At 41.7% G+C, this 26,489-nt stretch overlaps 1 protein-coding gene across 2 annotated transcripts; it reads right to left on the bottom strand.

Annotated features, from left to right (window-relative positions):
* Positions 1–383: 383 nt before the first annotated feature.
* tbx21 (T-box transcription factor 21) lies at positions 384–25,941 on the bottom strand. 2 transcript variants are annotated; one of them, XM_035403774.1, is made up of 6 exons: positions 25,033–25,941; positions 9,820–9,974; positions 8,474–8,595; positions 6,724–6,882; positions 6,314–6,375; positions 384–5,963 (listed from the first exon to the last, which is right to left on the bottom strand). In XM_035403774.1, the coding sequence occupies exons 1-6, from the start codon at positions 25,572–25,574 to the stop codon at positions 5,162–5,164; spliced, it is 1,842 nt and encodes a 613-aa protein (XP_035259665.1). In that variant the 5' UTR covers positions 25,575–25,941; the 3' UTR covers positions 384–5,161. The 2 variants fall into 2 exon arrangements, with proteins under 2 accessions (XP_035259665.1, XP_035259666.1); XM_035403775.1 differs by having other exon boundaries at positions 384–5,951.
* Between the last annotated feature and the right edge of the window lie 548 nt (positions 25,942–26,489).

Genomic DNA, 26,489 nt, shown 5'->3' with positions numbered 1-26,489 from the left:
GAATCATATAGAATTTTTTTAGACTGTTTAAGAAAACATTTTGTTAAAAATTAGACTTCCAAGCCCAATGGGTAATTTTGGATTGGGTGGACTCCAAACTTGACAAAGCATGCTGTAAGTGTGATGTCACTGCTTTCTCTACTGTTCTGGGAGTGTATTACTGAATGGGGCTTGAAATCTTCATTAGTAGTCCACAGTCGACTGGCATATTTTGGGAATTAAAAAGATGTTCAAAAGATATTTTAAAAATAGTTTTTTATCAATACACTGTTGAAGGCACTAATAATTGTGTGAAATCCTTCACTCTGTCTAAAATGGTGTGGATATTGATACAGAAATGCATCATTAAAACTGACTTGGAAAAAATAATCATAACTTCTGAGGACAATTAAACTTTTATTCATGAATAAAAAACAGCAATCGGTACAATACACATATTTAAGCCAGCTTTTAATAAATAATTTTTCTCTCATTTGGAGTATTTCCTACATAGTTGATTTTTTTTATTATTACACATAGAATAGTTCAAATACAATACATAAATGTATGAATATATATACATTTTAGGCTATTTTTTAGTTACTCAACAGTCTCACCATCAACTGAAGACATTCCTTTCCACATGTTGGCCTCTGAGCTTTTTTATTTATTTATTTATTTTTTTGTGTGTGGATAATTTCACAGACTGAATCTACAGAATGGATAGAGCTACAACAGGTCCGGGTATGAACAATATACATTGGACACAACTGAACATGCCTCACAGTCAATTTCACCTTTGCGAGAATATGTAGTTATAACAAGGTCTTGTTTGTATCCAGTCATGTTACCAGCATTCACTGCATGAAAATTCCCTTTACATCTGCAAATATCACGCATCTCCTCACTGGACCATATACTCCAGATGTCCAAATGGAATTTGATTCAGTTTCACAAAGAAAACATTCAGAGTATTTGAGAATTTACAGGAATAGGATTTAGCAGGGAGGTAATACACATGGGAAATTTGTCATTTAATTTTATTATTTATGTATTTTATTTTAATTTTCAGACCACTCTTACAACAAATGCTATTTGTACAGTAAGTCTTATATTTTGTCCAGCTTTAAAAGCATACAGAATAACGTCCACCAGAGGGCAGCACACCCCCTGTGGCCAGAGGTTTGATCATTTCCTAAAAAGACCATTTCTGTCAATATGTGGTCAGCGCATATCCAATACATCTGTACAAAACAAATTAAAAAAATGTAACTATTGCCATCAAAGTATATAAAAAGATGAATAGAAGTTTTCAGAATATTATTTTTGTTTCCCATTTACTAATTAAACCACAAAAAAAAAAAAAAAACCAATTTCAAATAAACCAACTGCAGCTTTAATTGCACTTAAAATATCTAGATTGTTCGGCAGTTTCATTCAGTTACCAGTCACCAGTTACTGCTTAAACTATTGTTTCCTAATCTTGTTTGTAATTTTGTGCCTTTTTATGTTTTTCAATAAAAAGCATATAAGCATGATACATTTTGAATGAAGACAAAAGGTAAGCAGTTCAAAAAGTTCAACCCATTTTTTTATTACATGTGCTCTAGAGAAGCAGGTGCTGCTGGCACCATCAGACGCAAAAGATTACGCCAAACAAGATTACAGCACAAAATGGAAATACCACCATCTCTTTGGAGTGCATTGCATATGCTTGTAACCTATGCATCCCCATAAGTGGTGATCAAAAATAAACTGATAAAAACATTTTTGTGCTTCTGTGCTCATTTTTCAAAAGGCTTTGAGCAAACAACATATAACCTTCTCTTTTCCTCTATTCTCCAGTGGAACCCATTGAAGACATACTTCAGAGTGTGAGCAAAACACTTCCCTTTGGCCGTGGAGAAGACAAGTTGATGATGTCACAGAGGCTATTGAGAGAATCATGTACGGGGAAAAGTATTGCTTCACTGGTCTTCATATTGCTTCAATACGATGGAAGCGGAAAAAGGGAAGACTTGTGACAGCTAGTTTTATGATTTGCATACAACAAATAACAGGAAGACCACAGGCTATATCAATCGATTAAGCTTAGGTCATCCCTGGTTTATTTTAAAACAGTACGTCACATTTCCTTGAAAAAAAATAAATAAAATAAAATACTGACAAGGTTTAGATGGAAATGGCAGCCCCAGATGGAAATGGCAGTAATGCTGAACGGGCTAACTTGAGGGAGGAACTGGATCCTGCCATAATTTTGTGATGGTGGAGGACCTGTCTGTCTCGACTTTTCAACCAGCAACCAATTCACTCCTGCAACAGTTAGTGATTCTGTTTCATATAAAATTTTATCAGTGGCTATAAATAGAATAATTTGGATCTGTGGAAAGCTGGAATAAAGTCCTGAAAACATCACATGCCCTTCCATCACTAGTGGACACCACTGCTGAAGCTCAGGCGCACATTGAAGGCCCATGCCATCTTGTGATTGGCTGATTGTCTCTGCATAATGCCTGCTAATTTAAGTGAGGCAACCCTTCAAGTACTTCTTCTGGTCATTGTTCTGCTTCATTGTTACCTGCCTCGTCACACCTGTACTGATGCTTCCATTTGCACTATCTCTACAAATCTTTCCTGTGGTTCAAAGTGCCATGGCCGTATGATTCTCCACACCCGCTGTCTAGCTGTCTCAGTTACTTCCCCCCTGGCAGTGGAAACTAATACTAAGCTAGATAAAGTATTTCCTTCACACAGAGTTAATGGGTTCACTTCCTGCTAAGCACCTGGTCATTGTGGTGCTGATAGCATGGAGCAAAAACCAGACAGGAACTTAATTTTAACTTTACAATACTTTCAAACTGGGTTATTGCAGGCTGCATTTTATGCTGATTGTCATTCAGTCCTAATGTTATGACGTGTGTGATAAAAGATCCTTTGACATGATAATGATCTTTTAGACTATTTACAGCATAATATTTTCAATATGCTTTTTGGCCAGCAATATGGCATGCTTAAACCTGCACCTGTACTGGTCTTTTTCTCTAGAAAAGAAAAATCGATAGGATTCAGGCTTCATTCCAATAGCTAATTTAATCCATTCTTGCTTCCTTTCCTTGCATCCTTTCCTAGTATGGAAGGCCAAATGGTTCAAAAATATCTCAAATTGACATCAGGAATCATGTGTTGTCAACAACTGAGAACGCGCAAAAAACACGCCAACAACGCATGGTTCCAGATGTCAATTTCGCATATTTTTGATCCGCTTGGCCTTTCACACTAGGAAAGGATGCAAGGAAAGGAAGCAAGGATAGATAAAATAAGCGATTGGTATGAGCACTCAGTTCTAATAAGAAAAAGACCCAGCATGCACTGCAGCTCCTGGCGCAGAGTTCTTTCTTCAACTCGCTGTCTCCGTGGCATCTGAAGAGTGTCACTGAATTGTGCACCACAGAGTGGCCAAACTGTGGCAGTGTATTACTTACGTGCTTGTCCTCCAACCCCCAAACCCCCACCCCCCTTGCGAGGATATGGTGCGCTGCGCATATTCCACAGATGGATTCTTCCTAATCAACACCTCCTTTGCAATGCTGAACACCTCCCCCTCTCCACAGAGGCCAAATCACGTGCTTCTTGATTACTGCCCTTGGAAATAAGCTCTCCTTAATCACCTGCTAGAGCCGGAAGGGGCCTTTTGTTGGACTGTTTAAGGACAGGGCCCAAATGGCGAGAGCAGAAATGCCTGTGCACGCGCGTATCATAAAGGCCAGAGTTCAGCAGAGGCCGGTGAGAAATGCGCCCGCTGTTCCGTTTCACAGCCCGATAATCGCAGGTGTTCCGGAGGCTAAGGCCCCTTCAGGATCCCGGACGTGATGACAGCACAGCTTTGCATTGAAGCGCCTGACACTAACTCCCACTCCCTCAGCCGTTAGCAGCTGCCATCGGGCTGATACAGTTATTCAGGACCCTTGGCTGGGGTTCGAATGGGCAAACTTTGATTGATAACTGTGAGGTTTTTGGTTTTTTTAATACTGACATATACAGCAATGGAACTTCTGGCACAATGGCACAATGGCACAATGAACTTCTGTATTGTGAAGTCAGAGTATGTTACCTCATACTCTATGGGAGCTGACTTATTCCTTCCCCTGAGCTGTTCAGTAGATGCATGCTTATCTCACGTCGCTGGTGAAAACCAAATAGTACTTAAGATACTATGTACGATACTTTCATTCTGCTGAGATCTGGTTGAGCCTTTCTGATTGAGCCACCTTTGACTCAAACAGCCATGCTTTTCACTGGCCTGCCGGCATGTACTATGAGGCAGCCGCTTGCTGCCTTGTTTTGTCTGAAGCTGTAAAACAGCTGGAAAGCTGGAAAATGAACACCGACACTCTGGAACATGTGTTTTCTGATTGTTCGTCACACTAGAAAAGGCCTCACACCTCCCCCTCCCACAGCTCTCCTTCCTCGACTGCTGCCTACTAGGTGGGCTGCTGGTCTGGCGTCAGATGCCTGAATGTGGGCCGTCAGTGATGTCATCATTGTTCACCGAGGTAGGGTCACAGCACACACAGGGGTTTGGGCAGTTTGGCGCTGACAGAATGGGGTCAGTGGGTGCAGGGACTTACACGACATGGGCTGGGACCCAGATCCGTGGATCGGTTCAGCGGGGCCAAAGCAGGGTACTGACATGGGCCAGTTTCAAGGACACTGGCGGGGTTGTGGGGTTCAGGTCACAAATGTTAATCTCTCTGGCCTGTGTCTGAGTGCTGGCCGACCAACTCTCCTCACTGTCACTCAATGAGGAATCAATCCCAGAATGCCTCTCCAGATCCACCCAAACCCCCCTGTCCACCGAACAGAAGAGGATTCAGTTTGCGCCTCACTGGAGGAATGGGGGAATTTCAGTCTTAATTTGCAGAGGGGAAATGCGGAGAAACTCAAGTGGCATCCAGACGGCCTCCCTGCGGAAATTACACAAGCAAATTCTGAACGTGAAAGCGGAGGGGGTCTCTGTGGCATCCTCTCGGCTTCACCGAGGCAGAGTTCCCTCCCGGCATGTTTGCGCGACTGTGGAGAACAGACAGCTGGGTGGGAGAAACGGGCGCACGTAGACGGGGGTGGGGAGGGGGGTAGGTGGGGAGGCGGTGGGAGGTAGAGGGGAGGGGGGGTTGGCGGGTACTCAGTTGGTGTAGAAGCCGTAGTAGCCGGCATCGCTGCTGCTGTCCTTCTCGCAGGCCTCTGTGCCACGGTTGGGGGGCGAGTTCTCGGTACTGGAGGCGTATGGCGATACCCGCCGCCTCTTGCTCTCGGCGCCGTCGTACAGACCTGAGTCGGCCGAGTCCACCGACTTGACAGAGGGGGGCTCCAGCCAAGGGTCCTCCCCCGACTCTTTGGGCTTATCCTGGAGCGGCGGGGGAGGGCCCAGCGGGTCCAGGAGGGCCAGGGGGTGCAGCCTGGGGTCCGAGGAAGAGGACGAGGAGGACGGGGGGACGGGGCGGAACCAGCTCAGGCTGGGCCCGGCTTTAGTGGGGTGGGGGTGACTGAGGTACTGAGGGGAGGGGCGACCTGAGCTCCATGCCCCCGGGGAGGCAGCGGCGGCGGCTGAGACGTTCCCGGGGGGGAAGTGGTGGTCCTGGTAGTACCCTAGCGGGTGGTGGGTGGACGTCTGGAGGGGGAAGGGCTTGTAGAAGCCGTTGCTGGAGAAGTCGCTGTCGTAAGAGTTGAAGTCCAGCCGGCTGGACGGCGGCCCCTGCTGGCCGGACAAGTACCAGCGGCCGTGGGGGCTGCCGCCGGGGTCCTTGGCTTGCTGGCTCATGCCCATCCGCTCCCGGCTGTAGAAGCGGCTCTGGGGGAGAGGGCTCACATACTGATCAGCCAGGTACGGCTGGGGGTAGCAGGTGCCTGGGACGAGCTGCTGGTTCTCTGTGGGGGAGGGCGTGAGCCGGTCTGCCTCGGACGGGGCGTACAGCCTACAGAAAAACCTGCCATCAGCCACCAACAAAACAATTAACGGGTCCCTGCACACCATGGGCCCTGTGTACAGCTGTTTTGGCTGCTTTTCTGCTAATTTAGATGAGAAAGACATCAACTAATTTCCACAACCCTAAGGAACTAATAGTCCGTTGCATGACATGGCTAACCTATACCAAAACATTGAAAAGACATGCATGATATAATGACTAAGAAGGATCGTAAGCACACAAAAGTAGCTGATGCAGTGAGACGGAGGAGTTAAAAGTTCAAATGTTCTCATACATAAATTCTAAAAAAGAACTGCCACCCCCCCACCCCCAGAGAGTGCAAGTCTTTTTTTTCCTTTTTGCTTACTTACGTATCATAATTGTCCCGGAAACCCTTAGCAAAGGGGTTGTGGTCTATTTTCAGCTGAGTGATCTGTGCAAGAAATAGTAGAGGATGGAAAGGTTGGAAGAGAGAGCAGGAACAGGAGTCAGCAAAAGGAATGGAAAATGGTAGGGAAAGTAGGAAGTAAGAGAGTAGGAAAGAAAATGTGGGACATGAAGATATTACACTTTAGCCAAATTTCCAAATCATTCAAAATTCTTTGTGTCCCACTGTTAGTGTGTCCCACTAATCCATTAGGCAGTCAATGAGAGTAAATCTACTGCTTTATGAATCTTTAGCTCACTGAGCTCAGGGTATACATTCTTGCCGTAGCAGTACGCATACAGTTTTAAAAGAGGAACAGCCAGGAACCTGACAATGGAAGGTCACGTGACTTACATCTGCATTCTGATAGGCTGTGACAGCAATGAACTGTGTCTCAGGGAAGATGAAGGTCTGGGCCTTGGAGGACAGGAAGGGGTCTTCTGAGCCATCCTCCTTAACCTCCACAATGTGCAGCCGTGGCTGATACTTATGCAGCGACTGCAACACAATCATCTTGGGAGAGAAGAAACCATGGACATCAAACTATTTCAAAGCTCCATTCAATAGCCAAAAGATGTTCATATGAAATTTGGAAGCCATCAACGGCATTACCATAGTCAATGATAATACTAATCTCGGCAAGACAGTAAATCATTTGAAAGCAGGTGTGTGCAGTTACACCGGTGTAAGTGTTTGAGTGTTTGAGCACGTAGGTGTGTGCATACTGTATGTGCAAGAGTGCCCACAGAAAACTTTCACGTGTCACACACACACAGCTACTGCAGATTACCAACAGTAAAATGACACATGATGTGATGTAGCCTAAATTTTAGGCCATGTGGGTAACGCTTTCTATGGCACCTATGTCTACAAAGCATTTTAAACATACTTATAATCTGCTCATAATACAGTATAATTTTAATAATAATATATATAGTATAATAATAATAATGAAGTATGATACTTGACCATGCATGATTATAAAATGCCTTATAATCTGTTGTGATTATTGCGCTACTACTGAAATCTCTTTGGCCAATGTGACAAATCGCTTCGTTGTACCTGTCACACTACAAGGGCAATGATGAAAATATCAAACACGTTAGAAAATGATTGGCTGGTGCCAGACTGGATTGAGAGAATGGGACAGTAATTAATGAGAGAGTTCAGACCCTCTCATGTGAGCAACAAAGGCTTGCCACGATGGCTTTTCGCCCTGATCTTGAAAATGTGGGACACCCAAATCAGCTGTGATATCGGGTAGTCCAGTAGACCTAAGGCAGCTACTGTACAGGGCTAATACCTAGATAAAGATTTTAAGCTAAAATAAGAATAGTTAGGCTATAGCTACAGAATGAAGCTATCCAGTTCTCTGATTATTGTCAATATTTCCATTCTGACCTACAACTCTCTTTGTACTACTGAGAGTCCATGTTGGCCACCCAAACCATCAACGTGCCCGAAGACTTCTTTTTGTTGTTTTGTGTTTTTCTGTGCATATACAGGCTAAAGACGCTGATAAAAAGTGCCAACAATTTATCTTCCTCTATGGCAACCATCTTTTCTTTCAATGAGCTGCCAATGCATGCAAATGTCTGACCTTCATTGTTGTCTTTTAATGTGCAACCTCACGTCGTTACCTCGTTTTATAATGCACAACTACAGTAAGATGTAGGACGGAAATCATGGTCGGTAAATGTGAGATGTCTTGCGATGTTAAGACATTGTGTATACTGTGCATCTGGCCTAAGGCCTAAAATACCTGAGCCTCTTCTTGTCACTTCCTGATTAATGTTCATAGAGGTACATTGCCACATTTTGAGGTTATTGAAAGTAGACAGAGCCCCTTGGTTTATTTTGTGCTCTGAAACATATTTATTATGAGGAAGCACTATATTGGTCCTAAGCAACAGCCTTTAAATGTATTTAAATTCCTACAATTTGTCATTAAAAACAGTACTTACTTTATGGTACACAGAGTGTGAATGCCCCTTCATATGTGTACGCATGTTTGTGTCCGTGCATATATGTGTGATGTGTGTGTGTGTGTGTGTGTGTGTGAGAGAGAGAGGGAGAGAGAGAGAGAGTAAATGTGCATTACTACCTGGCCCACATTGTTGGTGCTGCCCTTGTTGTTAGTGAGCTTCAGTTTGCCAAATGAGACCTCCTGTCTCATCCAGTGGGCCCCTGTGTTGGGTGAGTCAGGGTGCATATACATCCTGTTACCTGTGGTTGGGGGTTGGGGGTTGGGGGTTAGAGAGAGGGGGGCATAAAGACAGAGGGAAAGGCACAGTGCGTGAGAGAGATAATTACCATACTATTTTATAGCCTCCAGTCTTCCTGTGCCCAAAGTACACTTCTCACATGCTCTTTATCACAGGCAGTGATGAGAACTACACTGCTCTTTATTTCCCATAGTTCACCCCCCACATCACAGTCCCCACAGTTTTGAAAGTGCAGCACAGCAGCATCAATCACAAATGGAACAGGCTGCTTGATGCACCAACAATAAACACCTCACAAATACAAACACATCTCCTTGTGCACCTATTAGCAGGTGCAGGTGTTAAAGGCTGTGCATTCATGCTGTCTGCGCTAGTCAAATCCCATATTGCATTACTAGATTGGTACTTCATATCAGATTAAAAGCAATGGCCGAAAGGCTAGGGTGTATTGGATTGATCCCTGGAATATTTTGAATGTAGGAGTAGAACAAGGAAAATACAAAACTAGCATGTGGCAAGGCCTGAGAATGGCATATCACATAAAACAGTGTCATGCACGTAAATACTTAACAGACAATCGGTTCTATATTTATGTGTATATGTTTGGAATAGTGCTGTGGCATGCTCTGTCATCTCCTCTAGGGCTAAGGTGAAAGAGGTTTTTTTCACAAGATGTTCACACATATACGTGAGAGATGAGTGTAGCTAGAGGAATCGTCAGACCACACAACCACCCCCTCTGTCTGTCTGAGAGGAGGGAGTGGCTTTCACATATACACAAAGGTTTGCTGTGTGTGTATGGGTGTGCACATGCCGTAAAAACACATACAGTCAATGCTACATGCTGGTGCAATTATTTTCGTTGAACTAAACTACATATATGCATAGACTATACATATTATAACAATGGGAAAACGTTTAATTGGATATACCTAAAATGTTCACTTCAATTTGTTACACTACACTTTTTTTGTTGGTCTTCTCGGTTTGAATAAACCAATTTTCAGTTGAGAAAACCTAAAAAATATAGGTGTTACAGTTTGAAGTAAACTTTTATGTTCATCCAGCGAAGCATATTTTTCAGTGAAGTCTTTTAATTAAACAGTAGTAGTTAAAACCTACTCTTCACTCCGGCCTTTGGTGCATTGGTCAGTGTGGTTGAGGGGAATTGAGCGGGCTGTTTTGATTGGATGGCTGAGAGTTTCCTGGGTGAAGCCCCTCTTACCTGGCATGTTCCCCTCCGCCTTGCCACACTGGACCCACTTGCCTCCCTGGTATCGCCAGTGGTGTTGGTCGGCCAGAACCACGTCGACATACACACTATAGTGTGCTGATGGGTCCAGAGCACTGATGTTGAAGCTCAGGAAAGGAAACATCCTCCTGCCAGAAAAGTAAGACCTGGGTTAAACCTCCTGTCATCATGAAGGTAAAAAATGTCCCTGTTTAACAGCAGAGAATACCTCAAAATTTTCATTTTTTTCAGCATGAAATTTGATAAATGTTTCTGGAGTTACTCTACCATCAGAAAAAGTTAAACATATTTTTATAAAAGTGGTAAACCATCAGGGTACAAAGATTGCCTTATGTCTTTTTTAACCGTGCAGTCATGAAATCAGAAGTCATAATCAAAGTTAAGTACCACACATGAACTACAGGACAAAATGGACAGATGCAGGTTTTAGAGAGACTAAAGGAGTGTAGATGCAGCTTTGTGAGAGAGATTAAAGGGGAATGGATGCAGTACTGAGAGAGAGACTGAAGGGGTATGGATCCAGCTTTTAGAGAATTTTAAATGATCTACAACACTGGCTGAGGCAAATTTAATACTGTAACTATGATATACATAGATGATGTAATTTGCAGTACCAAAAATGTGCACCTTGGGCACAGCAGCAGCCCTTTAAGTGAGGTGGAGGCCATGCCAGAACTTCAGCGATGTGAACAGGATTGGAGAGCAGATGAGACCGCAACAGGACCTTGAGGACAATGGGAGTGTGAAGGGGTAAAGAGTCTGGGGGAGGGGCAGGAACGTGAATCTTTAATAGGACCATTAATAAGACATGTGGGTGGGAGCGGCTGCTGACTGCTTTGGCATTCCTCACTGAAGCGATTTTGATTTCAGTCGCTGTCACAGAGGAAAGGTAACAAGGAGGTCAGAGAGTCCCAAGGCTTCAGTCTCTCTCTCAAAGCTGCATCCATAGCCCTTCAGTCTCTCTCTCTCAAAGCTGCATCCATACCCCTCCAGTCTCTCTCTCTCAAAGCTGCATCCATAGCCCTTCAGTCTCTCTCTCTCAAAGCTGCATCCATACCCCTCCAGTCTCTCTCTCTCAAAGCTGCATCCATAGCCCTTCAGTCTCTCTCTCTCAAAGCTGCATCCATACCCCTCCAGTCTCTCTCTCTCAAAGCTGCATCCATAGCCCTTCAGTCTCTCTCTCTCAAAGCTGCATCCATAGCCCTTCAGTCTCTCTCTCTCAAAGCTGCATCCATAGCCCTTCAGTCTCTCTCTCTCAAAGCTGCATCCATAGCCCTTCAGTCTCTCTCTCTCAAAGCTGCATCCATACCCCTTCAGTCTCTCTCTCTCAAAGCTGAATCCATACCCGTTTGGAGGGGATTCAGGGGTGAAAGTCGGCCCAAAACCAAAAGGTAACATCTGCAGTAATACTATTCTGCTGAATGAACTGCCCCCCCAAGGGATACAACCGTGTGACTTACAAGCCTATAATGTGCACATTGACTACTGGCTGTGTGCTTATCAAATCAAAAAGGATGTTCAGCTTGCTAGCTATTTTAAAGACCATGATTCATATTTCGAGGGGCTGATTTGAGATTCCAGATAATTTTTCTTAGTGACATTTGAAATGCTACTAAAAACCACATTCCACATTGGGCTGTTGCTCACAAAGTCTAAATGACTAAACGTCTAAACACAGCCAAAAACTTTGGAGCAGTGCTCTATTTAGGCAAAAGATCATACTTGCCAAAAGTACCAACCAGAGTTTCCATTAACTTTCTCGACATAGTTAAAATGAAGTTAGCAGCAGACACAATCTAAAGCATACTTCAGAAACAGCAGTGCTTCAAAGAGACGTTTAGAGTAATGAGTTAACATATATAGTAAATCTGAGAAATGTATTTTATATGTTTTGTTTCACCTCATGCACAATAATAATTACGGACGGTAGTTTTAGGACACAAGAAACACTTTTTGAAAACCTTGCCATTACTGTTCTGTTCCATAGCTTCTCACTTGCAGCAGAACTTATATGCGGCAGCCCTGCGGTTACATGGTAAGCAGTAGGGGTGCGTGATAAAATGGTGGGGGGAGGGCTTATGGCGTACAGCCTCTTGCTCAGTGCCGCTTTTAGAAACAAGGAGCTTGTTGACCACGTGTGGTTACGGTGGGGGTGTTGGTGCTGCCTGTGTATTTTGCTCTAGGTACAAGTAGGCTGGGCTGAGGGTGAACGGAAAGACAGGGCTACAAACCACAAATCTACATCCCCACCCCCATCTTGCAGGGTGAAGTAGTGAAAAAAACCAGTTTCCAGCCACTGAGAGCAAATCTCCAGTCAAGTCAAGTCATGCACTGATGCCTCTACGCCAATAGGGGGCAACCACACAATCAAACGCAACAATGAGGGCTCAAATGTGATCGTCGGTGCTTCGCGCTGCTACATGTACTGCTCATGCACATCTGCGTTGTTCTCTCTGTCGAAAATGATTCTATGCATTTGCGCTTTCTGCTTTAAAAACCTGTAAAGGTGACACTGGAGGTGCCAGAGGTGCTTTCTTGTCAAGGGAGAACCTTGTCACCGAGCATCTGTATCTGCTGGCACACGCCTCCCACTTCCCGTTTTGCGCAGACGGATGTCTGTCTGACTGCTCGCATGGCAGGTCAAGGATAATCAACAAGTTCTACGAAATCTGAACGCAAAGGTATCGTCAAAAGCAAAAGAAAAAGAAAGAAAAAAAAAAGCAAACAGGCTGCGGGTGATCATATCAGTCATCAATATAAGTGAAACAAGAAACCAGGGGAAAATTTGAACTTTGCCACACAGCCCACACACCTCAGAAAGAACGATTAAAAAAAAAAAAAAAAGATACGGTGAGGACTGTGTCACTTTCCTTATCTGAGTGAGCCCTAATATTGTCACACTTATAAAAAGGCAGCCCTTTTATAGGAAATCAGAACCTGGCAGGGGGAAACCACAGGGAGGCTCATCTACATGCGGGGGAATCTCAGGGGTTTCGGTGAAGGCACCTGCCAGTGCAAACCACACACTGGAAACTGCTCTGGCGCTCCCTAGTGGAAGCTGGGAGACTGAGAAACACACTGCATGCAGCCCTACAGCTGTGGGGACGTACAAATCGGTTATGATGGGCCAATAAAAATCATGATCGTAGCGGTCCAGAGGATGCTGGGGGAACTCCTGAGAATGAGAGAGCTCTCAGTTCTCCAGCAATGACCAGGACATGGGTCTCGAATGCTGTGAGCAGTCCTGCTGCTTGCATGACACTCACTCTGGGTCCTCTTCACTGTAAGATCACTGGGCCTGCCATTGGCTCACAGCCATACGGAGACATTAACAGCTCCATTAATCAGTAGGCTACGTAATTCAGAAACACTCAGCAATTCACGGGGACGGGTTTTTTTTGGGTCCATTTTCCGTCACCGCTGTGAGCGCAGTTGTCTAAGATAAAGGCAAATCAGTCTGAAACACGCAGCCCGGACATCGCTGCGTTGCTGGGCTCCCCTCCCTCCTTCTCTATGGCGCACAATGCAACCCCCGAATGATGCAGTGCAGAACAGCTGAGACGCTGTGGCAGCCGCCTGCCAGCTTAAACAACACCCTAACGTATGCTAATGGCTAGCCAAGACGAACAGCACTGACATGCTTGCTACCCTTTTACAGATTTACAGATTTACAGATATTTTAAGAATAAATTTAAATGTAAAATTTTGAAAGGCACAACAAACAAATGTTTTCACAATTGCACAGGAAACGGATGTCAGCTGACTGTAGTAAAGCTGAAACAAGCAAACGGGCCCACTTTTACAGCACACGCTGGCAGGTAAACTTTTACGACAAGAACAAGCAGTCATTTTACTCTGCTTCTGCACAGCTCTGAAACACCCTATGCAGGCACGTAGAGTGTAACAGGAAGCGTTCAGACAAGTAAATGGCAGAAGAAAAAAGTGGTATAGGCCTGAAATAGACTTTCATGCTTCCCCTGTCAGAGCACACACAGAGCGATAGAGAGATAGAGAGGAGAAAAAATTCTATTTCAGTGACCTTGATTGCTCTATAAACGCTTGTAATTTTAAAAAATGTATTAAATATGAAACCTAAACTACTATCTAATAGTTTAGATAACTATTATCCTACTATTAACTATTACTATTATCAACCTAAAATTCAAAACGGTGAATCTGTTGTAGATCATTACCCATTTTGATCTCTTAAAATTGCCATGTGCATTGAAATAGTATGTAAGTGTCACAGTCAGAAATGCAACATGACAGTTCAATAAATAAAATATGGAGTCTGCTCTGTATTACACTGCCCTTTCTGTGGCTTACACCACAGATATGTGTACTTTAACTCAATGACCCGTTTAATTTCATAAACAGTCTTACCACATATCCCAGGTTAGTGACAGCCTGGTAGTACAAAGCAAAGGAAATCTTCTCAACAGGCTGCTAATAGATCTCTATTAGTGTTATTCCCAGTGTTCTGTCACCAATGTAAAAACCATGTGACCAAGAGGTACTTTCTGGTCATCTGCAGTGCACCTGATGCCACATTTCTAAGCCCATCATGTGAATCTGTTGGGTGATCTTTTTTACTTTGAGCAGATTGCTACATTTTCTCTACGATTGAAAATAGCAGCACATTCTGACGTGTTCGCACTGCTGGGTGCTTATTCAGCTGTAACTCTTACGAGAGTGCATTCACCTTGGTTATAAGAACCTCAGTGCTCTCAACTCTGGGGGGAACCCCACATCGGATCTCTGAGGTAACCCCTGGGGAATCAAAAAAGTACCATATCCTGGACTCCTAGTTCTCACTGAATGAGATCCATCATTGATCTACTTCATTCACACCACAAGGTCATCATTATAAGAGGACTGTGTAATACTTGTTGCAGTTGTAAAGTGATGTAAGGACAATACATTTTCCACATTATCACAAACATTAATTCACTAATCCAAATTAACGCACACAGTCATTTTCTTAGATGTGCAAGAGACAAAAACAATCTGTCACATGATGTCACAAAAAATTTAGTTTCTAGGCACACCCACTGCTGCCATTTCCTGCCTTCTCAGAATTGAAATATTAAAAATGATCTTCCGCATAGCACTTTATTTTGAAAAAGGAAATATGACAATGAGATTACCCTGGAAAATGGCTGCAGAACCATCAAAATGTGACAGTTCAGATATTTCTGAGCAATAATAATAATAATATATTTGCAACTTTGCTATTTACAATACAAATACATACATTAAAACACCAGCACTTGTATACTTTTTGAACAAGTACAAGCCAGGTAACAGACACATAAAATTTATATACAAGAACTACCAACCACTACCACTGGGTTCTTTGGATCAGCAGTTCCTTTGCTAGAGATTAATATTGATCTCATCTGTCCATATTAGTTTTTGTGTACTTTTTTTGGCAAACTCTAACCTGGCCATTCTTTTCTTGAGGCTTACCAGTGGATTGCATCTTGCAGTGAACCCTCTGAGGTTATGGTGGTGTGGTCATCTCTTTTAGTCTTTGATACATCCATGCCTACATCTTGGAGAGTGTTCTTGATTATTGATCTGTTCAACAGTTGAGAAGGGGTTTTTCTTCACAAGTGTAAGTATTCTTTAGTCATCCACTGCAGTGGTCTTAATTTACTGTGATTTACCAGGTTGCTTGATATTGTTCAGCTCACCAATGCATTCTTGCCTCTTAATAATGTATCAAACAGATTTTGACACATTGTTTTGTCTGCATCTCTGGTTGATTATTCTGATATTCCACCCCATGATGGCCTATGTTTTGCCATTGACACATCTTTGGTCCTCATGTTGAGAGACAACAGTAACAGACTTCAGATGCAAATTCCCAACCTAGAGCAACAACACACAGCTGGTCAATTACCCAGTTACTTCTGGTCCTCCAAAATGGGGGGACAATGTATGAAAATAACTGCAATTCCGACATAGTTCACCTGATAATGCATATATAGACCCGCAAACTAAGGCAGATGCACTCTAAAATATGCACTGTAACCTCATGTTAATATTGTTTTGTTTCATATCCAATGTGCAGGACTACAGAGCCAAAAACAATAAAGATTGTCTCACTGTCCAAATACTTACAGACTGCACAGTATGTGCAAAACTGGGAAGACATAAAGGCCAACATTTCAACTGCCCCACATTGGTCAAAGCAACATTATTTGAAAAAAAGCAATGATACTCTATGATACTATTATAAACTTAAAGCAGTTGACAAATGTATGGTCCAATCTACATGCATAGTTCAGAATGGCTTATCTCATTAAGGCCACATGAAAGAATGTAATACCTCACTCACACCCCGGCTCTGAATCAGTTAACTTTTATCCCTAACTGATCAGGCCAAATGTTATTTGCAATAAAATGTGTTATTTCCAATGTAAAATACGATACTTAAAATAAATTAAAAAACACATTGCCAGCATACAACAGCATATAAGTTATATCCCCTTGAATATTAATCTACAAATAGTCTCCATTCAGTTCTGCCTTGGCTCTTTCTATCAACTATCAATATCCATGCATACGGTTAAAAAATAGATCAACGGCATTGGTTTCATATGGGTAGCAGTGCTTTGAGTCAAACCAAAGCCAGTGGTATAAAGTGCCAAGGCAGAACTGAATGGAGAGAGCTTGTTTTAGAGGAAAACTTGAAAAGAGACAGAGTTGGGCACTTGCCAGGACCTCGGGGGCCCAGCGGCTGTTGCACATTTCAAAGCCAGAGCTCAGAAGGCCCAACCCAAACCTCTGAAAGATCTCTGCCAGTATGAAGCAAAATATAGCAGAAGAGAAGAGAGAGAGAGTCAGAGAGAGAGAGAGAAAGATGGAGAGGGAGGAAAAAACACCTTCCTCTGCTTCCTGCACATCAAAGGTTCCTCCACTGCTCGGTATGACCATTGTAGCTTCGTTGCTGTTCAGTCTTTCCCACCTACACCCCTTCCTCTTCTGCTTCGCTTCTTCTGTTCTTCTTCCCCCACTACTGCAGCGAAGTGAATTCAGTAGTGCCCTGTCCTGCCATTGCCCACTGAGGTTAATACAATACGTAGATAAGCCTAACTCCTGCATACAAATGCATTTCAATCATCTGTATCAGTGCACCTCATTTCTCAAAAGGAAAATAATTTTAAGTTTCATTTTATGTACCAAGCCTTTTTAGATACACTCCAAATGTGCTCTTTTAAATTAGGATCCAACTTTGATACAATACTGAATAGTGTCAAACTCAGGAATGATGCTGCATGTGGAACTCCCCCACATTTGTTCACAGCAAATCACAGGGCACTGAACAACCTCAAGGAAGGCATAGAAACACTTCTTAACTTTTTACCTAATTACATAGAATGAATTGAAAGACGTGTTGACTCAGCTCAAAATGTATGAAGCACTTCTCGTAGTTCTCAGATCTAGAGGGAGTCAGCTGATGACAAACAACCACAGACCACTCAAGCAATTTGACGCTTTATCTTCTCATATTTGGTTACGCTGTATGTTACTAACAACTGAAGTGCTGAACATATGAAGTGCTTCTTCATTCAATTTAGTGAACTAGTAGAACAAATAATAGTAATAATACATAATAATAAGCATTTTATTCTAATCATTCCTGTTTTATAAGTCATTTTAATTCATTGCAATATCTGGTTAAAAGTTAAAGGTATTGCAAATAAGAAATATTTGTGTACTATAAAACACAGAAGACAAAGCTTTTAACAATAGACTCTGAAAATATTTAAAACATTAAAACTTGGGTTCATCTGCTAAGTACATTCTCCTGGTTTAAAGAGGATATTTTATTATGGTCTAAGCAGCAAATTGGCACCCTATTGTTTATATAGGTTGTGCTGCTTAGTGCAACATGATGATAGGTCTCATTCTACTGCCATCCCCATTACCAATTGTTCAAAACTCACCAGAAACATGCCTATGCAAATGTATACAGCAATGATTAAGTCTTATTGATCATTGTGCGCCCGTAAAATTTTGTGTGTGGGGGGGAGGGAGGCCCACACTATGGTTTTGTCACACTTATTTTTTCAGTTGTTTGTTTTTTACATGTTTGAGAGCAAAGAACCTTTTGCCTTGATCTACTCTACAGATATGTATGAAACTGGCCTTGTCTGATCCTTAGGTATTCAGCTGAATTTAGCTAAGGCATATATCCAATTTCATGTGTTCAGACATGGCATATCTTATCCCGTACATCCATCCACCCATCCATCCATTATTTATACCCAATTATCCGGAGCAGGGTCGCGGGAGGTGCTAGAACCTATGCCAGCGTGCACTGGGCGAGAGACAAGAATACACCCTGGACAGGCCGCCAACCTATCGCAGGGCACACACACCATTCATTCACACACTCATACCTATGGGCAATTTTAGGGTCTCCAATTGGCCTACCTGTATGTCTTTGGACAGTGGGAGGAAACCGGAGTACCCGGAGGAAACCCAAGTGGGCTGTCCCCTACATTTATTCATTAATTACAGAAATATGTCCTGAATGTTTATTGGCACATATATTTTGATAACTGAGGCATTTTCTTTAGATTGTCTCCCATAATCTCTGTGAGCAGCTGTATTTTAAAATGATCTGAATAAACCGTATTTGATGTGCACAGAGTTAAGACCATTCAGGGCCCTGCATGAACTTCCTCCTTTATTTTGAAACTTTTAAACTTCTTCTCGAACATGCTTGGAGTATTTTTATCATTGCGTTTGGTTACCTAAGAAAAGACATTTATCATGTGGTATATTTTAAAATAAATTCTAGGTTCTTTGGGAGCTGCTACTGCAATGTCTGCTGTACTTGCCTACATTGTTTTCTGTTTTATTCAATATTTTCCTAGTAAGACTGTTGAGATACTGTGCTTTACAGAATAATGATAACACACTTATTATCATTCAGTCCTCCTGAGTTAAGGTAAACCCTATTTTATTCATCTGGGGAAACAAACTGAAAAGATTAACTTTGCATTTTGAATTGGACCCAGCATGTTCAAATGCTGTGGGAAGATTTACAGCTGCCAAATGCATTAGAGTCTTTCCACTTTTCTGTCACAGGAGACTGTAGCTTACCCAGTAGCAGTATGATAGTGCTTCACCTGTGCAAAGAATCACGCCTCCATGTGCTTAGAGTTTAGATGATAGTTAATTTTTGAAGGAATACAAATCTTTGAACATGGTACTCAGCGCGGTCCTGAAAATGCCTTGTCGGCAACATGGGGTTAATGCATATCGTTCACCTCTTTCTCATTGGGGTCTGGTCTTTCTCACTGGTGTCTAGCAGTGGGACCATTTACTCAAGTATATGAGCACTCACCAGCAGATTCTCAGAAACAAATGTAATGGGAAAATTGGAAATATCTTTTTTCATCTTTCAACAGTAATTGCCATGTAATTGCCATAGTAAAGACAGGTAAAAACGTGTACAGCACCTCTGGTCTGCAATCACTTCGGTAAAACATCCCACTCCTAGTGGGGCCTGGTTGCCAGAACACAGACTGTATCAATGAATAATTAGCTTGGGAGTGTTCCGGAGAAACAACTCTTATCAAACAGTTCTGATGATGGAGTGGTTACAGTGCAACTGGAAGATTTGTTATTCTCAAACCAACCTCAACATCTTATCATTGCTCTACTGTCTTGTGGTGTAAAGTGTTAGGCTTTGTAAAATAAAACTTGCCTACATTCAATTCCTAAATATTTCCAGATCGATACTCTTTGTTCAAAGCACATTTTCAGTTGTGAAAAAGTTAGGACCATTCAAGGTCACAACAATGACTCATGAAAGGCTGCTCAAGTACTTCTGTCAACCTGCAGGTTGTAGTGCAGTCATTGTTGGCATGGCCTGCACTGGTGATGTCAGTGCTCTCCAGACAAAGGTTTGTGCAGTGCATTTGCAAGGGTATTGCAAGCTTGAGCTGTAAAGCAATATGAGCTCCATTAGATGCAATGAAAACGGAAACGGAGGGGGCGGTCGGGTAGCTGAGAGGTTCAAAGCACAGAGCTCACAGATCTGGCTGGCCTATTCAGCATATCCCTTCCTAGGGCCGCACAGAGTGTGGCAAGTGGCAACAATCAACGCTCAAGCTGCAAGTGACGAAACAAGATGCCAACATGAGAGATGCCAGGCCCATATATTTTTTATGGATTTGTTAAATTCCAATGGTCATTTTATTCGAAAGCTAACATGGTCTAGGGAGCTCGGTATACAACTTGAAGGCTGCAGCTATGAATTCTTGGTGGAACACTGTTACTATATCAATCAGCACGGTACTGAACCTGACTTTATTCAGGAAACGTCAAATTTGCAAATGTATAATAGGTGAAATATAAAACATGTAATTCACCAGAACACATCATTTTGGTAAATTAATTAGTATTGCAATTAATATGCCATATTTACCTGGCATGTGATCCATCACATTGACAAGAGAAGGTAGAGCAGATTTAATAACACTGAACAGGCCATAGTTGATCCCTTTACAAAACCAGTAATCTGGCATTAATGGCAAACGCTTGTATTCACTGACACAAAAAAAGAAGCTTGATGATACTGCTAGCGTCAAATAGGTTAATGCGTAAATGATCTTATGTTAATATATGATTATGTATATTACATATACATCTATCACCACTCTATGAATCATTAAATTTTTGTTGTTTATTTTACAATTGGACAATGACCATAAAAAATACATTGATGTTAATCAAGGAAACAGTAAGGAATGGAAAAGAGTAGATACAAATGCGATCAGCCCCTACAATATATATTTTTTAAAGCCCAGAGAGTCTAGAGAAATGAAGCTCCTCTGGCTTCCTACACTGTCTATTGTACTGAGCACAAAGACCTACCTTGTGCCAAGCATTAGTCACTGGAACATATTGTGGTTAACTCCATTTTATTTTTGACACCTTTTTCCATACACATAAGGTCTTCACTTGAAATATATAATGACAAAATGTAAGTAAGTAAATGTTTAAAATGACAGTATACAACACCCAAAAATTCTGTTTGATTTGATTGTTTGTGGCTATATTTCAGTGTCTTTATGCCCTGTGTTTGTGTGTGTGTGTGTGTGCAACGTATATGTGTGTGTGTGGGGGAGGGGGGGGGGGGGGGCGGCATGCTCAGTTTTTGATGTGACTTTCACTGGCAGATGCCTTGCAACCTTGTGGAAGATGACATGCTGGTCATGGTCATCCTGGCTAATGTAATTAAAGTAATTAATCTCCCGCCTCAACATCCCCACACCACCAACCAAAAACACACACAGACACACACACGCATGCACACACATGCAGACTGGCACTTATGTCTGGGCTTATAATAGACTGTGGCAGCGGAGAACATGAGAGTGACAGTGTCAGACCATTTCTTGAATGTTGGGATAGAGTTTCAGGGAGGTCTGGAGCAATGTTTACTGGAGACACTTCTCTTCCACAGTATGTTTTATTTAAGTAAGTATAATTAGGCTATTATTTAAATGAAATGACTCATTTCCACTTGATCTTTAATCAATATAAAATCATATAAATATTTTTTAAAACCTGTGCCAGAAAACAGGTCCAGCCCACAATCCCACATCAAACTAAAGAGGTTTACAAGAAGAAGTGGAAACAGAACATGTCCACCAGTTCAGACTTATTCTATAATCACACAGAAGTGATTAAACGCAAGTCTCCTGGTTCAGTGAGCAGATATGCATCTGTTTCTCATAAGCTAAGACAGATTATCTGGTTTCATTGGTGAGTGCGGCAACAAGAAATCATTTCTAACTCTGCAGACAGTATGCAACAAGTCCATTTGCTACTTCAATGCAGTTTTACAGAAAGTAACAAAACAAACAAACAAACAAAAGAAACACCCTTGTTCATTGTTTCAACAGCTTATGAAAATTTTCAGGGTAGTTCTTGCATGTGGTCACATTGATTAAAGTCACAAGTTAGAAGCATGATCGCTTTACGTTAATTTAAGAATACATGTGCTTGCTCCGTGATGTGCACATACTACGTGCTTGTGTTTGTGGAGAGTACTTAAATGCATCATTTTGAAGGAAATCAAGATCAGAACCATTCATAAACTTGGATGTCCCTCCAATCACACACTTCACAAGTTAAAAGTTCCAACCTCACTGAAGTCATCTGTGCCACATCAACTCCAGGGTAAATGTACAGAATTTATTCTTTGTTGTTTACTAGTGCAGTGTTGAATAACATGCTTCTGTGCACAGACGTATTCTATGCTCCCCTGCCACTCCACATTCACAGCTATTGACACCATAACTGGGCTCAGATTAATTCAGAGTCAATAAAGTCAGAGTCAATAAAAGGCATCATTCGGGGATTTACAGGTGTGGGATTTGGCTTGTCTAAATGGAATTTTTCCAGAAAGGTTTCAATCTGGAGGGCTGCCATGCTTTTTCAACCAGTAGCATTATGCGAGCCAATATCAGGATATGTAGACTTTTTACATAAAAGTAAATATGCAAAAATCTATTGTCTTTCTAGCTTATGTAGGGCAGTGCCACGGACTGAATCAACAGTCATAGCGCATGAAGAGCGCTTGCACTCATGATTGAAGTTTTTAGGTGGGCACAACACTGACAGCGGAAACTGCGGGAAAGACTCTGAGCAGAACGACGCCCGCATAGCCACCTCCAAGGCCAACACTGAGCTGTCCACAGCCCACCTGAGTTTTTTTCACAAAGCAATGAGTGCCAGGCTAACTGGCGCCCATCCGCACAAACTATCTACTCAGCACAAAGAAGCAATATAAGTCTGGCACCGATAGCCTGGTACCATTCTACTCAGCTCTTTGGGGCTTCTTAGGTAAACCCCTGAGGGAACCTGTCATGAGCATTCTAGAGTTAACTATCTGATGATCAGAGATATTTTTAGTATTCTGCATAAGGACTTCTCACTCCTAACTCCAAAGGAACTGCGTTCCAACATGAAAGGACTGACAGGAGGTGAGAAACTACTCTTCCCTGTACAAATCACCCTGCCCATCCCAAATCACTTCATTTATTGACAAACTCACAGGAAAATAAATAGGGTCTGCTGAAATTTTCAATAATTTTCAATAAGCCCAATTCTGTATTGACAGAAATAATTAGCTTTGCATTTACAAAATAGAAGTTTTTTTTTCTGGGTAAAAAAGCAAAGTTCTGATTAGATTTCAAATAGTTACTATACATGTTGATTAAACATGGGCTCCAATAGAATAAAAAAGTGAAGAGGAAGGTAGGTGAACATGTATATAGGTTAAATCTATTGCAATGGCTCGGAGTCAGCTATTAAAGTCATTTTGTCCTCTTAAATCACTTGCAATACACATTGTTACATGAACTCAGCACCAACAAGAAGCTCAGTAAATTTTGCTGTCTACAGTATGGTTGCTCATCATTTTGGATTTACAGCTTGTCTCATTTAAGCAGCACATGTGCTTGCCTATATCCTTTATGACCTACATAGCTCACACTGTCCTGCTGACATTTAAAAGTAATTAGTAATCATGCTTCACAATATTTATATGTAGTACACTAGATCTATTTGAAATGCATTTAATTTTAAATAATAAAGTGTTTTTTAAAAATATTTTCCTTTTTGATTTCTGGTGCAGGTGATAAACTGAACTGTTTCTTTCAGAAATGGGAGAAAACATAATCTAAAAAAATCTATCAAAACAATTCACCTCAGGTCCTAGTTTAGGTTTTACAGGACAATGTGTAGTGCGAGTGTGTGGAGTATACTTTGTTTTCGTCTTCAGACATCTTATTTTAACTAAAGACAGTTTAATATAGAAAACCGATATTATTATTATTATTATTATATTAATTATTTGGTTGTAAAACGGGCTATTCTTTTAAAACGGTGTTTTTAAACTTCTAAACAAATTAACGGGTGAATAATAATATTTTGCTTTTATATTTGTACGCATATATAAATATATTTGTAATAGTTTATGAGTAATATTTCAGGATGAAGGCGAAACTCATTGCGGAAAACTCATCTTTCAGGTGGACGCGTCGCATATTAGTAAATTAATCATCAAAGACGCGCTGGGCTCTTAATGCTCGGTGACCTATCAGACATCCCCAGAAGCGATTTCTTTTCCTTGGGTGAGGTGGGTGTGGACGCACACTGAGGTAGCAGTGCAACTGTGATGTTTTCTAGGGACAATATTTTCACATTTTTGCTTTTTTGTAATCTCTCGTTGTAGCTATTGTAGTTCATAGTGGAACACAGCAATTTAAAATAGGCTACACTTTAATTTGTTTCTGAAGAGGACGCATAGGTTATAAAACGAAATTGCAAACAAAAAGCTTGGCAACGAAATATATTAATAGGCGACAGAGAACACATACCTAATACAAATAAAAAGGTTACTAAGGCATAACACAATAATTATTATAATATAATATGTTTACGGCAAGGGCAATATAGCCGTAGAAATACAGAAATGTAATGCAGTTATAATGTCAGTGAAATTAAGTAATTCGGGGAACGCTGTACAAATAGAAATGATTACAACTTTGGATTTGCACTCCAGTTGGATTTTCACTGATATAAAGTGTAATGAAAATAAAAAAATTAGCATACAGAAGCCTGTATTTTCCACGGCTGGTTATAGCCGACTATCGTTGAAAACTGGCAGCACACCTTTCATTACAATGTTTCTCCCGTCGCAAATTAAGTACACGTCCTTGTTGCGGGACCCTAATATTAATATCTCATTAACTGAACAGTGTAATTTGAGCGACAGTCGAGCGACTCGGTTTACATGCCTTCTCCGGCATATTACTCAATGCCGCTACATTCATCAGATTGTGCGCTTGAGTGATTCTGTCCTAAATAAATATAAATTGACGTGCATATAAACCGCTGGCATCTATCAACGTTATATATATATATGCCTAGGCTATCATAACGTTGAACCCAAAAACACGTAAGCTAGGCTGTTGGGAATGAAAAACCGAAGACGTAGACTTCTCCACTCTGAATGATACCAAAAATCAGGCTGTGAATTACAGACACGGTAAAGAATTTAGGACTAATGCCCAGTCATTTTAATTCGCATACAATTAACTAAACGAACAAAGTATTCACTTAAAATACATTTCAAACGTCTTTACTCACCGCCCCTGTTTGGTGATGATCATCTCGGTTTGATATTTATGAAACTTCGCCCATAGCGGGTAGTTGTTCAGCAATGCCTGTGTCTTGCCGCACACCTGTAGCCCAGGTAAGGGGTAGAGGGGTGTTCGGGGGAACCCATGCTGAAACGGTGTGGAGTAACTCTCCCCACTTGCAGAGTAAACCTCTTTTCCAGGGCTCGCAAAACCCTCGCTTCCTGTCGGCATGTAACTCTGTCCCGAACCGCTTCTGGCTGGGGATCTCACGCTATTGAAGGGACAGCTACTAAACGGTGTTGGTGAGTAGAACCTCCCGGGTTGCGCTCCGAATCCAGTGACAGTCTGGTTCGTGTGGTATGGCAGAGACAAATTGTCCTGTCCGTTGGAGTCCTGGTAGTAGAACCTGGTGTCTTGAATGCCCATTTTGAGGTCGGCTAAATCCTTTGTGCGATGAAGGTGGTTACTAATATCGGCGTCTTTCCCAAAACTTTGAGCGTCAGTCCCATTCAACATGCTGAGGTAAAAATTACCACCTATGCCGCCCATCTGCAGCACCTGTCCGAGCCTCTGTGCAATGTCATAAGTTCAGCGTTTCTTCTCTTTTACGTTCAGAAAAAAATAACAGTTTATTCTTCAAAAGTATCAATTAAACACTAATATATGCATGAAAACAGAAATACACGACTTCGCGCTGCAATTAGACGAGCATTAAAGTTGCCTACTGAGTTCAAAACGTTGAAAGATTCTTCCGCTTTATCTAGACATGTGCCGGCAAAAGTAACCAACTATAACCCGGCCCTCTAACATTTCTATTTTTTCAGCTACATTTAAAGTTGTTATGAGTGTTTTCCACTGAAAACGTTTACTCGGTCTTTTTTTCGATCAAGCTCGCTGTCAACGCTTCGAACACATGTTCTGCTTCGGAACAAATAATATATACATTGTATAGCTGATGATTGGCTCCGGCGGCAGGTCTCAAGCGTAGTTTGCATGTGATTGGCTTGAAATGTGACGACAGGACCAGCCTCATTTACAGATGGCTGAGCTGTGAATTTTAATTCTCAAATTAGAATACAACACAATGTTTAAAGTAAACGTTTATCACATTGAAAAGTGGACTTAAAGTGTAATGCAGCGTCTGCTGATAATATCTGACATTTTCTGACGACTTGCTGGTAAATGTGTAAATGCATAGTACTAGTATAAACTTACTCAAGGCATAAAAACTCTAAAGCACCGGCATGAGAATAGCCTATATCGCGCATGATGCACTATGTGGGATATTGGTACGGTGAACTGAGCTAGCTGTATCACCTGAACTGTACAGAGTTTGAAAGCGCTAGCCACTAGATAATTCACTCTTCTGTATTAAATTAGAGCTTTCAGTTGGCAGTGTTCTTTTCTTCTTGATTGTTTGCTCCATATACTCCCTTTCTTTGCGGTATAGGCTACTAGCCGAGA

Source organism: Anguilla anguilla, chromosome 2 (genome assembly GCF_013347855.1).
Source record: "Anguilla anguilla isolate fAngAng1 chromosome 2, fAngAng1.pri, whole genome shotgun sequence".
In the NCBI taxonomy this organism is placed as follows: domain Eukaryota; kingdom Metazoa; phylum Chordata; class Actinopteri; order Anguilliformes; family Anguillidae; genus Anguilla; species Anguilla anguilla.
The sequence above is the reverse complement of the archived record's forward strand: the minus strand, read 5'-3'. Positions and strand labels throughout refer to the sequence as shown.